General features: G+C 52.7%; 1 protein-coding gene across 6 annotated transcripts in view; it reads left to right on the top strand.

Annotated features, from left to right (window-relative positions):
• Pcdh1 (protocadherin 1) overlaps positions 1 to 10,923 on the top strand; it is a 32,284-nt gene extending 21,361 nt beyond the window's left edge. For 5 of the 6 annotated variants that reach the window (XM_087592867.1, XM_087592863.1, XM_087592866.1 and 2 more), the window contains one exon: positions 719 to 4,702. Coding sequence is in view for 4 of the 6 variants with exons in the window: in XM_087592863.1 (XP_087448989.1) it covers positions 719 to 1,116 (398 nt within the window). In the remaining 2 variants the exon portion in view is untranslated. 6 annotated transcript variants of the gene reach the window in all.
• Positions 10,924 to 15,318: the final 4,395 nt, after the last annotated feature.

Below are 15,318 nucleotides of genomic sequence, written 5' to 3'. Positions count from 1 at the left end.
CCAGGGTGGTGGCTGGTGAGGGGCTGGTGTGAGGTGGGCAGGGGCTGCATGTGTATGCTTGCTGTGTGTGTGTGCGTGTGCGTTTGAGTGTGCTTAAGTGTGAACAACCCACATAGAAGCTCGTCTCCTCCCCTTCTCCCCTTGGCTTTAAAGTAAAACATTGCTCTGCTAGGGTGGGGCGGGGTTCTAAGGAAGCTGGGGGCATGTAAGACTTGAGGGGACTTGGAAGGTATGTGCAGTCTTTGTCTGGGGATAGAGGTGTCTGATGGAGTAGATTTGTATAACCATGACTCTGTATGTGTGTGTGGGGTGAGGCTCTAAATTACAACGGGGTTTCCTTAATCCTGTCTGAAAGTGGAATTCCATGACTGAACCTGTCTGGAGACAGGTGAGGCTTTGCAGATGAGCTGTTTGTGCACCTGTCTGAAGGCAGATTTGGTGTGTGTGGTGTGAGAGAAGAGTGCTGGAGAGTAGGTGAGGCTGAAAGAATAGCACCTGCTTAAGGCGGGTGGGAGGACTGACCTAGAGCAGAATAGTGACAGCGGGCCACAGGTGGCTAAGGAACGCTGTGCTTGCCTGAGGGGTGTGTGCTTCTGAGCTCGTTGGGCAGGAGCAACCGCACTTCAGTTCAGAAGTAGAATGTGTATGATAATGAGAGGCCACGGAGCTGAGCTTTTTGAGGTTGCTATACCTAATGGCTGCTCTTGCTCTCCTGCAGACCTCCGCCCTTTGCCCGACGTCGCCATGACGGGCACATGTACCCGGGAGTGCAGCGAGTTTGGTCACTCTGACACATGCTGGATGCCTGGCCAGTCGTCTCCCAGCCGCCGGACCAAGAGCAGCGCCCTCAAACTCTCCACCTTCGTGCCTTACCAGGACCGAGGAGGGCAGGAGCCTGCGGGCGCCGGAAGCCCCAGCCCCCCGGAAGACCGGAACACCAAAACGGCCCCCGTGCGCCTCCTGCCCTCCTACAGTGCCTTCTCCCACAGTAGCCATGACTCCTGCAAGGACTCGGCCACCTTGGAGGAAATTCCCTTGACCCAGACCTCGGACTTCCCACCCACAGCCACACCGGCATCTGCCCAGACCGCCGCCAAGCGTGAGATCTACCTGTGAGCCCCCTTCTGGCCGGCGGCCACCCCTCCCCCAGTCGCCGGCCAGCTCCCAACTGGGTCTATTCCAGGGCCCCACTCCTTCCCTCCAGCGTGGACTCTGTGGCCAGGGCCCGATCTGTGGGAGTACTGGCTTCAAGACCACGTTGGCCCTTGCCCCCATGCAGGGTCCAAGTCCTTTCCCCCATTCCTACCCCTTAGCCCCGAGGAGCCCCTTCTTCCCCCCACTATGGGGCTCCACCCAGTGGATGCCCTTGAGGGCTCCTCTGCAATGACTGGGCTCCCTTCCATCTACTTCTGGGGAGCACCCCCTTGCTTTGGGCAGACGGTGGAGTCAAGAGTGGGCAGCACACTTTAAATCATTGTTTCCTGTATGGCTGACCAGGGCAGTGTAGCCTTGCAGCTGGGTAAACCTGGGGACTTACTCCCCGGGAATGCTCAAAGGAAACTTTCCACCACCGGGGCTCTCTGAAGGGCTGTTGTTACCAAAGGTGGGGGTGGGGATTTGGGTGAGAGTGCTGTGAAGGCCTCTTCCAGTACTGCTCCTGGGCTGGCCCACCTGCCTGTCATAGGCTCATGCCTGATCCCACCTGGGCACCCCCTTCCCTGCTGGTCTTGCGGTGTCTGTATATAAGGACCTTGGAATGATGTCCCCCACTTCTGCCTGATTTGCAACTTTTCTTGTTGATGTTGTGTTGTCTTGGGGGGGCCCCTCTGGGGGGGCCTGCCCTGTGCCCCTCCTCCCTGCCGCAGTGCCCCCCCAGGCCTCTATTGTTCCATGTTGTAAATACCCCTGGGGCTGTGGAAGGATGGGGTGCAGGCCAAGGAAACAAAGGGTGGGTGGGGGTGGGGACGGGGGTAACATTCGCCTATCAGCAGAGCTGGGCTTTTATTTAATTTTTTTTTTTAAAAATACAAATCTCTATTTTTTTGGAACTGTTGCGCTGTGCCCTGGGGGGGGGATCCCCGCTCAGACTGGCCTCCCACACCCAGATGAGCATCACAAGAGGGGCCCTGAGGCTGTGGGGGGTGCAGCTGGACAGGGATGGGATGACTGTGCCTCTGGCCTGGTTGGGTGAGTTGGGAGCAGGAAAGTTTGCTCAGGAGGTGGCTGGCTGCTGCCTCCTATATGGGGGACCTTGCCTCCCCCCTGCCCTCCAACCCCCAGCCCCTGCCATGACTGACCCGTCAGCCTGTAAAACCACCATTGCCTTGATCTCAGGGGGTGGGAAGGGCTGCCTCAGGGCACCCTGGGCTCCAGGCCCCTTCTTCCAGTTGGGCTTCCCTTTTACCAGGGTCAGGGGTCCCAGGGGGAGGGGGTGGGGAGGTTAGGGGGCAGAGAAGCCCAGTCAGCCATGATGAGGTGGGGGTGTTTCTTCACCTCGGGGGGCCAAGGTGTGAGGGGTATCCTGCAGAGCCCCCCGTCTCCCACTGTGGCCATCTCATAGCCTCTCTTCCTTCCAGAAGCCCCCACTGCCTTGGCCCCTACCTCTCCAGCTCTCCAAGGGCCTAGGCTGGGAGGCTGGAGACTCAGGTATGGTTCCCACTTGACTTAGTCTAAGCTTGGGGACGGTGGCCCATTGTGGAAGGGGTGGACAGGCTGCTGGGTTGTCTGGTGCCTTTGGGAGCTGTGCTGCTGGAGTCTTGACTCCTGTAACCCCAGAGACCCCACTCCCATCCCCAGAAAAGCCAGGGACTGTAGAATCACCCTATTATCTGCCTCCTCCTTTCCCCCCACTTGTGTTTGGGGTAACAGTGCTGGAATGCACTGTTAGGGTGGTGGCCCTGGCATCTACAGCCCTTCTATGGAGGGCAGTGGGGTAGGGTGGCTAAGGTGACAACAGCCAGGTCTAGGGGTTGGCCAAAGGCTCCCATCCCTGGGGGAGGCCCAGAAAGTGGGCCAGGGGCTTGTTAAAGACACAATCCCTTTCCCCTGCACAAATGGGGCAGGTGCAATAGTGGCAGAGCTGGTAGCATTGAGGTGCCCGGCTAGTGGGGCAGTGGCCTGGGGGGGCTGTCCTGGGTCCTAAAGGTTAGGATCAGGACAAAAAGATTGTATGAGGCCCGTCTGCTCAGTGGGGAGGGGAATCCAGCCAAGAGGCGTCCCTGGGGTCAGTAGGACTCCCACTCGAAGCCCCTGGTAGCTTGGGTACCCTGACCTGGCCTTGGAGACTCCTGAGCACTGAGCGGGAGGGCAGAGGAACATTTTGCACAATGGAGAAGCCAGAAGGAAGGGGGTAGCCTAGATGGCTGGGAGGGCTCAGAAGCACAGAGCAGAAGTCCTTCCACAGGCAAGGCAGGGCCCTGACCCCCTGGTTGGGGTAAGGGTACTGAGTCTGTCACCACCTGGGCACTCAAGAGGTGAAACCAAAGGTGGGCAGGGGGTGGGTGACAGCACTAGAGACTAGCTTTGTTGGTCCTAGGTCTGTGAGATCCCTCCCCAATGCCTTGTGTCGCGTACAGTTTTATGTACCAATAGGCGACATTTGGCCAGAGGAGACCCCCCTCAAACCCAGCCTGACCCAGTCAGTGTCTTCCTAGAGGGGACCAAGTTGGTCCCCATCTCTCTACTTCAGAGCATGTCTGTTAGTAGGGGAAGGGTATGTGGGGACACATTTCCTAGGGTCCCCGAAGAAGCATCTCTCACATCAGGAGGGGAGCTGTTTCTAGGCATCCTGAACCTGGGGGCTCCCTACTCCTTATATCTCCCCTTGGGAGTCTCTGGGGACATGGTTTCCCACCGGGGGCCACGGGAACATGTCTCCCTTCCCTACCCAGGCTCTCTGGGGAGCCTGTTTGCCTCCCAGGGTTCCTGGGAGTACCTAAGACAAGTCAGTCTTGGGCCGGCTCTCTTTCCAGGCAAGAGCTGTCTCTGAAGCTCCCTGGAAGAGAAGTCTCTGACCTCCATCTCTCAGATGGGAGTGTCTGCCCTGCAGCACTAGGAATGAGGCCGAGCATCTCTGAATTGTCTTTTCTCCTAGGGGCTCTAGGATACCACTCTCTCCAGAGCGCGGCCCCCTGGAGCCATTTCTTCCCTGGGTGGGGGCTGTCTCCGGTGTTGGGAGGGCTTGTGTTGACCAAGAGAAAGTCTCTTAGGGGAGTATCTCCTTGTGAGACTTCTCTGGGAGGGGGGGGCGTCTCGCCGAAGGGGATTCCAGGGCGGGTATGTCTGCCCATGGGGAGGGGAGACTGTGTCTCCTCGGGTTATCTGAGTGGGGAGGGGGGCCGTGTCTCTCTCGTGTGTCGGGTGGGAGGGTTGGGGAGGGGGGGTTTGGGCGCGTCAGTTGCCCACTTCGGGGTCGTGTTTCTCTGGGTTCGTGCCACTTCCCACCGCCTCGCTCCTCCCGGGAAGGGCCCCGCCCCCACACCATCCCCACCCCCGGCGCTGCGAGCACAATCCCGTTGATTTGTAATGATTTCTGTCTTTTCTGTCTTTCTCTTTCTCTGACCTCCCTCCCCTCGCCGCGAGCATGCGCAGGCACCGCCCCTACCCCCTCCGGTTCGGTTCGTTTCCGGTTTGTTTGCTGAGCTGTCAATGAAAGACCCGTGTAATTATTCCCGAGCTTTACAATAAAAGTGTGAAAACCGGACCCCACTCCGCTTCTTCCAGTCCCTCGGGTGAATAGCCGTGGGAGAATAGAGCTATTCTTGGGTAGATGCCTTGAGCTAGGGGGACGAGTGAGAGAGACCCACACTGGGATCAATGACGCCCTCAGGGGTTGTAGGCGGGGGGGGGGGAATTCAAGCGAGTAAAACACCTGGTTCGTGCACCTCAAAGTGACATCTATCTGCTCTCTGTGCACCCCATCCGCCCTGAGCTCAGGTGTAGGTCAGGGACGGAGGGCCTCTCTGGGAGGACGGTGCTCTATTACCTTCTTCAGTGGGGAAACCCTACAGGGATTTGAGGGTGGGAGCTGGGGCCCTTGTGTCGTTCCCTGGTGTATCACTTCCCGCTCCTTTGGCAATGAGTAGGGATTGCGGAACTGGATGGGGGGGTGAGGGGCGGGAAGCATCTGTGTGTCTGGCGCTTCCTCCCACGCTCAAGAACGAGGGTTGGAAGTTGATTTTGGGGAAGGGGACAGACAAGGTCTCTGTCCTGGGCTCCGACTGCGTTCTCCTCCCCTTTCCGTAATACTGGAGCGGCCTGGCCTCCTCTGTCCAGCTCCCAGCTAAACTGGCTGGAGAGAGGTCGAGGAACTGATACAGGATCGGCCTGTTCCCAGCCCCGCCTTCGCGGACGCGCCTCCTCGCCTATCCCGGCTCGTTTCCGCTCCGCCTACGCGCTCCCTGCGGGGCCTGCGCTTTCAGGGCCTCGGACTCTGGGTCCACCCAGCCACCGGGATTAGTTGAGCACAGGGACTAATCCTGGATGAGCCACGGTGTAAACCCGGATTGACTAGGGGACGGGGACGCTGGCGGGGGCCGGGGGTTGGGGGAGGGCCTTGGTCTCTGGTTCCCCTTCATCCATTCCTACAGGCACAGCATGATGGGGTCTAGAGTCTCACTCCAAGTCTCTGGTACTTTTGAAATGACCTGTAGCTAGCTGTATGTTGAAAGGTGAGAATGGATGGGGGAAGTAAGAGAGGATGTCATGAAGACACAGCTGGATCATGCACTCCGAAATGTGGCACATTGGTAGGAGTGGGAATGGAGATGAGGGAGGCAAAGTTCTTGGCAGCCTTGAGTCCACAGGATTAGGTCAGCTCCCTGGCCGAGTCTGCAAGCCAGTCAACCCCCCTGTACCCCAGCTACAGACTCATAAGCCCTCCCCTCTACCAGTGGCCGTGGTTATGGTTCCTCCACGATGAGGAGGCAGTGTGGAAGGTAGTTAAGACCAAGGGGGGAGCATGCCAAGGAAAGGTCAAGGAAGTTGAAGAAGATGGGGTGTGGCCAGCTGGGTACCCGAATCCTGACCCTGGTTCACTTACTAATTCTACAAACATTTCCTGAGCCTCTCCCTCTTACCAGTCAAGAACTAGATACTGGGACACCGGGGCTGGGGATTTAGCTCAGTGGTAGAGCGCTTACCTAGAAAGCGCAAAGCCCTGGGTTCGGCCCCCAGCTCAAAAAAAAAAAAAAAACAAAACAAAACTCTAGATACTGGGACACCCCAAGAATGACACATGATCTCTGTGAAAAGTAAAGACAGGTAAACAATGAACACATCTTGTGTTCAGCCGAGACTTGAGCCTGAAATTCTGGCTCAAGAACCAAAGGGGTTGCCTCCTCCAGAGGCAAGAAGGCTTTCTTGAACGGTTGGTAAAATAATGACTGAAAGCTCACAGGGGCAGGGGTGGGGATGGGAGGGTTGGGCCTGTGCAGTGCAGGCACAGCAAGTCCTGTATGTGAGTGCCTGGGGTGGAGTAGATAGGGTGGTCTGGAAAATCAAGAGCGGTGGAGCAGAAATACAAGCCAGGACTAGAAGGACCTGCTCCTCCATCTCAGAGCTGGGGGGAGGAGAGGGCCATAGAAGGAGTCCTCGCCTCTGAGAGAAAAGGTCAGATTTACATTTTCATGGGTTCTGGATTCCTTCCTTCCATACCCCAACTTTCTCTGGGGATGTCTGGGCTGGGAGTAAAGTCACACAGGCAGAAAGACAGGAAGAGGAACCTGGTTTATTTCAGGTTGGTTAAGATAGTCTTTCTGTCACTTGTGAACATCATAGTAGCAGAAAGTTGCCTGTACAACTCCAGGTGACCTGGCTTGGGGCAGGTGACGGCCTCAGTTTCTTCATCTATAAAATGGGGCTGGTAACAGAGTGATCATAAGGGTCAGTGAAGTCTTTGTCTGCTTTTATTTTATAGCCTGTGGAAGGCTGGGCGCCAGGTGCTTACTGGCAACATCCTTACTCTCTCCTCTGGAGCTTCCATTCCAACTGAGAAGACAGACGACAAACAAACAAACAAACAAACAAATGAGATAATTATAGATTGTGCTTAAGTGCTGGGAAGGAAGCAGCGGGGACAGGAAGAAAGACCGCTGGAGGTGGCATAGGGGTAGGGCCTGCTTTATTCAGTGTAGCCTGGAAGCTTTGTTGTGGTGGTGGTGGTTGAGAAATTCCAAACTCCGCCCCTTAGGGAGAACATTCAGGTGCTAGGAGCTGCTGCTTGCAAAGGGTCTGAGGTGGGAGGTCACCTTCCTCATGAATTCCAGGAAGATGCTAAGCTTCATGAAGACCTCTCTAAATACAGGGGAAATGAATAGAAGAGAACAGTGTCCCCAGTGTCCAGCTTGCTGACACCCTCCTCTGCCATTCACTGGAATGGTATTGGGGAACTTGTTTTTTGTTTTTTTTTTCAGTCAGCCCATCTGCTCAGCTGTTATACAACTGCCTCCCCCAATTCTAGGGGGAGTTAACGCTAGATCAGTTGAGCTTGGTCCACTGCTAATCTTTTCCTGGTCTTCTCCTTAGGCTACAGGGGCAGCTTTGGTCCCTCCAGAGTCAGCCTGTCCAATGCCTAGACTAGATAGATAGACTTGAGTATCTGACCTGGGGGACAGTGTTCCCAGAGGAGAATATCTATTGTTTAAAGGTTTAGGCCCTCCAGAGTGTCCCCCTAGTACAGTCACACTTCAGGGAGATGACCTGGATCCCTGTCTAATTTCCCCTTGAAGAATGTTTCCTACACACTGATGCATTTCCCACAGAGCCACCCTCCCCTCCTGCAAAGTGCATACAGCTCCTCGCACACACACACCATCCAGCTGCACACTGCGTCTCCATAGCAACTGGGAGGCCTGGTCCATGGATGTTAGAAATAAGTGCCAGAGGAAGAAGAGAGAAGGTGTGGGAAGAGAATGAGAAGAGAAACGTCAGGAGGAAAAAAAGATTTTGGAAGATGGCCTTTCGGAGAGACCCCTACCCTTGCTTTGTATCCATTTGCCAGGAAGACTGAGAGGATTCGGGTCCTGAGAAAGAGGGGTTGGGTTAGAAGACTGAGCGTGGGCTTGGGAGCAGGGGTGGGGGGCAGGTAGTGTTGCTCCTGGGCACTGAAAGAAGGAGCATAAATGAGGGAACTTGAATGACAGCGTGGAGTCTTGGGATGAGACCATTCCTTCTGGGTAAATGGCAGATAAGGCGGGTAGGTTGGGGTGAAAGACTTGGGGGAGCTATTTCTCCTTATTCCTGACCTAATTGGCTGTTCAGGCTGAAACCACCTCTTAGTCACTTAGTCTAATTAGAATTGTTCTACAGAAGATGTTGGGGGAGGGGAAGGAAATAATGGGGAGAGGGTGGGTGGAGTCAGAAGGGGTGGGGATGGGACTTCTGGATGAGATCCTCTATCAGTCCAGGTTGGGAGTCACCCACCTCTATCCTTCCGGCTGTCATAGCGCACCCTCTTCCTGCTTCCTTCTCCACCCTGTGCTTCCCTCCCATCTCCATCTCCTTGTGTCTCTATTCTCTTCATTCTTTCTGGGTCTGTCTTAGGTCCCTGAGCCTATCCCTTTCCCTCTTTTCCTTCCTCAAGATCTCTTGCCTTTGTCTCCCCATTATAAGTTTTATTTAGTGAACAGATAAAGTACTGGGGAATCATAAGTGGGAGGTGGTCTACTGGGACATGGAGAAGGAGAGGGATCTTGAGGGGACAGAGCAGAAGCTGGCTTGACAGAATACTCCAAGCTGGCAGGAACAACAGATAGAAGGACCAAGACTTTCCCCTTTCTAAGCCTTCTCACCTCTAGGGAGGTTATCAAGGAGAATAGACCTGTGAGTATTCAACCTGGTACTGGACTGTCTGTCTGATTGCCTTGGGGGAGTTACTTAACCTCTGTGAGTATCGGTTTCCCTAGCCAAAATGGGGATCATAAAGCAGAGATTTGTCTTGTGGATTTAAGGTGCTGGTGCATACAATCTGCTAAGTAAAGGCTCAGTGAGAGCTTGAGAAGTGGTAGCTTTAGGCTGGACCTGGTGAAACCCTTGGGAGGCTGAGGCAGGAGGATTGACATTAAGTTCAGAACAACCACAGGGCTGCATAGTGATTTCAAGACTAGTCTGGGTAAGAGAGTAAGATGGTGTCTCAAAAAAATTAAATAGATAGCCAGGCATAATGGTTCACACCTTTAGTTCTGTCACTTGGAAAGCAGAGGGAGGCAGATCTCTTGTGAGTTTGAGGCCAGTCTGGTCTGCATAGTAAGTTTTAAGACAGCCAGAGTCACGTAGGAACACCCAGTCTCAAATACATACACACATACATACATATACACTATACATACATATATACATACACGCATGTGTACATACATACATAGATAACATACATATACACACACATACGTATATAGATAACATACATATACACACATTCTACACACATACATAGATAACATATATACATACACATGCATACACAGAAAGAGCATACACACATACTATACACATACATAGATAACATATATACATACAGATGCATACACAGAAAGAGCATACACACACACACACACATATGCATGCATACATATGTGAATAAGTGGCAAGTTTTATGGTCAGTCCAGACTCTTTTTCTCTAGAGTCCTTCAGGAACATCATTCTTCTCTTGAAGCTTCTTCATCCATGGGAAGCAAAATGACCCCATCCTAATCCCAGATGTGTCTCCTCTGGCTCCTAAGGCCATTCAGACTCTATCCTCTTTCAGAGGCCATAGCTGTGTGAGATGGGGTTTGGACTGTGCCTCCTACCCGCAGGACCAGAAAGACTTCTCTAGCTTCAGGTCCACTTTCCCCTGCCTTGCCTGCCTCTGAGGGGAGGGAAGGGGACAACTATAAATGATGAAAAGGAAGACGTATTCTTGCTGAGGGGGACAATAAGGATGAGCAGTATCCAGAAGCCTGAATATTTCATGGTGCTGCAGCACTGGGAAGGGCAAAGTCCCCGGGCTGTGTTTGCCAGTGTGCATGTGACTCTTCCACTTGGCTTGGACCTACTCCACTTGCCCAGTGCCCTCTGTACTCCCAACCCTCAAAAACATGTACCCACAGAAAGCTGCCCCCATGAGCCCTTTCCTGCCCAGGATCCTTCTAAAGTCCTCCCCAAGCATGCATATTTTATTTGCAGCAGTAGGAATTTGTGTAGCAGGGAGGCTGTGTTAAAACACTTTACCCGCGGGCTGCAGGGCTGGCTCAGCGGTTCAGAGCACTTGCTGCTCTTGCAGAGGACTTTAGTTCTGTTCCCAGCACCTGTGACTCCAGCATTTGGGGAGTCCAGCACCCTCCCCTGGCCTCTGAGAGTACTGCACCCATGTGTACAGACACACAAAAAAGGTAAAGCTGGGTGTAGTGGCGCTCCCCTTTAGCCCCAGCACTCAGGAAGCAGAGGCAGGTGGATTTTTGTGAGTTTGAGTCCATTCTGACTCACACAGCGAGTTCTAGGACAGCCAGAACTACATAGTGAGACCCTGGTCTCAATAAAACCAAAAACACAGAAAAATAAATAAGTTCCCTAGGAGTTGGCACCTTTGCCCTTCATTCCCTGAGCATTGTGAATTAAAAGCTGGAAACATGGTGGGTAGAGGTGCAGACCGTTGGGAGGAGACCACCCTGATTTGACACCTTGCCATGGTTCACTGAGCAGCTGGTAGCGGAGGATAGCAACAGGGTAAGTGATGGGACAGACTGTGCCAAGTGTCCACTTCCTCTCCGGTGCCCTAGGGAACTGCTTATCGCCCTCCCCCTACTTTGTATCCATCTAAGTTGAAGGTGCCCCTTTTTACTTGGGTCCCAGGCCTCCTTTTGTCCTGTGTCTTTATCTGCCATTACTTTGTCACGTGTTTAAGTTCTGTCTCTGCCTACTCTAATAAAAGCTTACCGATGGCAAGAACCTTGTTTATGTTATTTTCCACTCCCACCACCAAAGTTATTTAAGGAAGGAAGAAAGGAAGGAAAAGGAAGGCAATCTACCTTGGGATTGTATAGCTAAAGCAAGAAAGTGGGGTCCAGATTTGGGGGTGAATGTGATTTGGAGGAACACTGAGGGAGCCAGCAGAGGGGGGAGTGACTGGAGGTCTGTAAAAAGAGAACTGTGGAGGGAGAAGGAAGACAACTGGGGTTGGGGTGGAGGTCTGTAAAAAGAGAACTGTGGAGGGAGAAGGAAGAAGATGGGTGGGGTGGGGGCTTGAGAGAGACACTCAGGGAGAAGATGGAAATGAGGAAGGACTTGGGTTGAAAGCATTTGGAAGCAGAAGCTGGACTTTGGTTGTCCAGATTTCCAGAGGTTTAGAAGCCAGAGTTTCGGTGAGGAGGATGGCAGATAGGATCTATCCTCACCAAGGCTAAGCCTGAGGTTGGGATCTGGAGCCACAGCAGGGAGAATGAGGGGGTTGATCAGGAGTAGCCAAGCCTTAGGGATTTCCCAGGGCCTGCTGGCTCCCTCAGTGCCCCTCCAAATCACATTCACCCCCAAATCTGGACTGGATGTTCAACCCAAATCTCCTTCTCTTACCCTTCTAAGAAGCGGCCTAAGCATAACTGGCCAATATTTCCCTGGGAGAAAAGGCCAGGGGTTTTCCTACAGCCAGGAAGGTACTAGAAGCCAGCAGGAAGACAGAAGGGATAGTGCAGACTAGGTGTTGGGCAATTCTTATCATAAAGGTGTTCTTTCCCCCCAGAATTGGCTAGTATGGCTGTTGGGATGGGGATCCTCTGGGGAGGGAGCAGAAGATATTGAAGGTGAACACCTGCAATAGTTGTCATGGTAACTTGACTGGATCCCAAGAGGGTGGCTTCTTCCCCAAAGCTCTATGAAGTCTGGTACAGGAGAACTTGTGTGTGTGTGTGTGTGTGTGTGTGTGTGTGTGTGTGTGTGTGTGTGTGTATGCACAGACAGACTGAGGTTGGACACTTCTTCAAGTGAAATAGACCAAGTAAGGGGTTATAGAGAAGGATGGAGTAGAGAAGGATAGCCCTTCACAAAGGGAGGTGAGAGTGGCACCCATGTGCATTGTGCCTGGGGTGGTGGCCCAGTGTGTGAAGGGTGTGAAGGATAACTGTCCTGTGTGTGTGTGTGTGTGTGTGTGTGTGTGTGTGTGTGTGTGTGTGTGTGTGTGTATAACATATATATGTATATGTGTGTGTGTGTATATATATATATCAGGGCACCCACTTATGTCCTGCAGCCAGACCACACAGCAGAGGGTTTTAGAAGGCAGATGATTATTAACAGACAAAAACAATCACAGTTAACCTTAATTGAGTGCTTATTAAATCCAACCATGTATGTGGTTATGCTAAACATTTTACAGGCATTGTCCCATTTGACTCTCAGAACAGCAATACGAGGTAGGAATTATGAACCCCACATACACATGAGAAAACAGATGCTAAGAGGTTAAATACCTTGCTCCAGGTCAATGAGCTGGAAAGAGATAGGCAAGACCCCTGCAGGAAAAGAGGAGAAGGAGAACACGGTGACAGCCCCAGGTCCTCTGCCCTGTCTCTAGGTCACATGGTCACTCATGCTCAAGTGGCTTTGTGTTACTTGACAGGGCTAGGTGAGAGGCAGGGCCTGGGAGCCTCAGCTCCTGGTGTCTGCCTGGGCTGAGCTGGGGCAGCTGAGGGCACCTGTGGGGGTGTGGGGTACTCTGAGCAGCGGGCATCGTGATTGGCACGAGCCAGGGGAGCGGCTGGCAGCCTTGTTCCTGGTAAACACGAGGAGAGGTTACTTCACAAGGAAACAGTAATTAACTTTAATTAGCACCTTGCATCTCAGAATATTATTAACATCTCAATTTCTCTAATCAAGGCAGCAGGAGAGGGGCGGCATCTGCTTTGCCGACTCTTTCCTGGCCGTGCTTCCCAGCTTGGCATGGCTCCTGAGCGGCCCCCACCCCTGGATGGTACCCAGGAGTACGTCCTCAGGGACTGGTTGCCAAGGGGAGGCAGCCAGTGAGGAGAGAGGGGTTTGGGCTGGCAGGCCAGAGAGCAGGTATAAGCCAAGGTTTCAAAGCCAAGGGACAGAAGTTCAGGGCTCTGGGTTTGGCCACCTCATCTTTTCCGATAACCTGTAAGCTTCCAGGCAGAACGTGCTTATGCTCTGTGATTCCGAAGACAGAAATGGTCATCTTCCATTCTTCCCTCCTTCCTTCCTTCCCCTCCCTTCTTTCCCTCCTTTCCTCCCTTCCTTCTTCCTTTCTCTGTCCCTCCCTCCTCCCTCTCCTCCTTCTCTTAGAAGCTACCCTCTTCTCTGTTACTCTCTCCTTTCTATTTTTCTATTTTCTCTTTTTCTCATTCTCTGTCAACCTCTCCATACCGGAATTCTCTGAAGGGTCATGTGATCCGTGACCTGCACTCTTTCAGTGAAGCTTCTGCCTCTGTGGGTACAAAATGGGCAGAAGATAAATCTGCCTTGGGGTGTAGAAGCTTTGGGTTTAAGGGGAAAATAAGTCGTTGATAAACAGAGCGTCATAAGGTAACTGGGCATAGGAGTTATGGGGCTCCAGGAGAAAGATAGGAACAGGAGAGGTCACAATCCTACCTGGGACACCAGGCCAGAGACCATTTGAGGCACTAGTAAGGCCACAGTTCCCAGGGACCCTAACTTAGCCATGGCACATGGGTGCTGATCTGCCCTGTTCAGAAGGCCATCTCAGAAGGAAGTCCCCAAGGGTACAGGAAGTGATTCTCTCTTTATTATCCCTACCCTCAATGACTGTTAACCCTGCCACGAGTCCAATATTAACAAGTGACTGCCCTCCTTGGTCTAATTACAGCAGCTAGCTGCTTGTACAAGTTGGCATTTCTTAGACAGCCTGCAGGTATGGCTCTCTGGTTCCTCCAATCTGGGTCTTTTATTTTGTTTTGGTTTTTTACTTACTGAGCAGTTACTAAGTGTCAAAGGCTTGGTCTGCCCTGGAGTTAGTATTGAATCTCTATATATAAAGGGACTGGAGGAGCCAAAAGGAAGTGGCTTACAGGCCTGGGTGTTTTAGCAAGAGCCTGGTAGTGTAGGCACAGAGTTCCCAGGAATGAGGTCGTGTCCACATCTTTCTGATTAGCAGTCCTCACCTGCTGCTGAATTTGTGCCTGCAGCATCACCCTGCACCTTTGGGGGTTTTTTTGTAATCCGAAGGACAGAATCAGAGGATGGAGTTAGAAGTCAGGACAGGCATCCAAGGGCAGAGAGGTTAATGGAGACCCAACTTGAGCCCACCCAGTTGGAGGCACATACCATTTGATTGCCTCATTTTCCTTGCCACGGGGAAGGGACTTATCAAACTGCAGGTGCAAAGGGGAGCAGCTATGTGTCTGAGCTTACAGGGCCACAGAGAAGCCAGCACCTGCCTTTACTTTGCTATCAGTATGGCCATCACTTAGGGCTAACTGACGTTGAGGCCTTAAGTCTCACTGTACCCTGGAGAGGCAGGAATTATCAGGTCTCAGTTGAGGACTGACGTAAGACCACAGTGAAGTCACCTTGCTGGGAAGAAAGTGAAAACAAGAAGGGACAAGCACTTCTGCCATCGTGCCCTTCACTATGTCTGCCCACTTTACTGGGAGCCCTCCTGACCTGAGCTTGGCCTTTGGCTCAAGGAGAACTTGAAGAAGGCCACTAGCTTGTTAGGAAACAGCCTGTCAGCTCACTTTCTCTCCTCTCCTCTCTCTCTCTCTCTCTCTCTCTCTCTCTCTCTCTCTCTCTCTCTTCCTGTCTCACTCTTCTCTCTTTTCTTTTCTTTTTTTTTTTTTTTTTTTTTTTTCGGAGCTGGGGACCGAACTCAGGGCCTTGCGCTTGCTAGGCAAGTGCTCTACCACTGAGCTAAATCCCCAACCCCTCTTCTCTCTTTTCTGTCTCTCTTCTCTCTTTTCTGTCTCTCCTCTCTCTTTCTGTCTCTCTCTCCGTCTCTGCCTTTCTCTGTCTCCGTCTGTCTGTGTCTTGTCTCTGTCTCTGTCTCTCTCTGTTACCCTCCTTCCCTCCCTCCTTCCTCCCCTCTCCCCCTTCCCACCCCTTCCCCAGTTCCAGCACCCTGAGGGCCAGGGGCTGGGCCTCCGTAATTGAAGAGTAGTCTGCACAGGGCGGGGAAGAATCTGACGTTTCCAAAGGCCGTTTTGATGTTGATGATGCTTGCCTAGATAAGGCTGTCTTTCTACCCAGGCCCAGGCCTTTCTTTGTTTTTCGCTCTAACAGCTCAGTGCTCTGAGGACTGCCTCTTAGGTGGATCAACACTGCTTCTCTTTGGAAAGGGAAGGGACATAGTTGGTCAGAGTGAAACCTGGGGAA

Source organism: Rattus norvegicus, chromosome 18 (genome assembly GCF_021556685.1).
Source record: "Rattus norvegicus strain SHRSP/BbbUtx chromosome 18, alternate assembly SHRSP_T2T, whole genome shotgun sequence".
NCBI lineage: Eukaryota > Metazoa > Chordata > Mammalia > Rodentia > Muridae > Rattus > Rattus norvegicus.
This window is presented reverse-complemented; position numbering and strand designations above follow the sequence as displayed.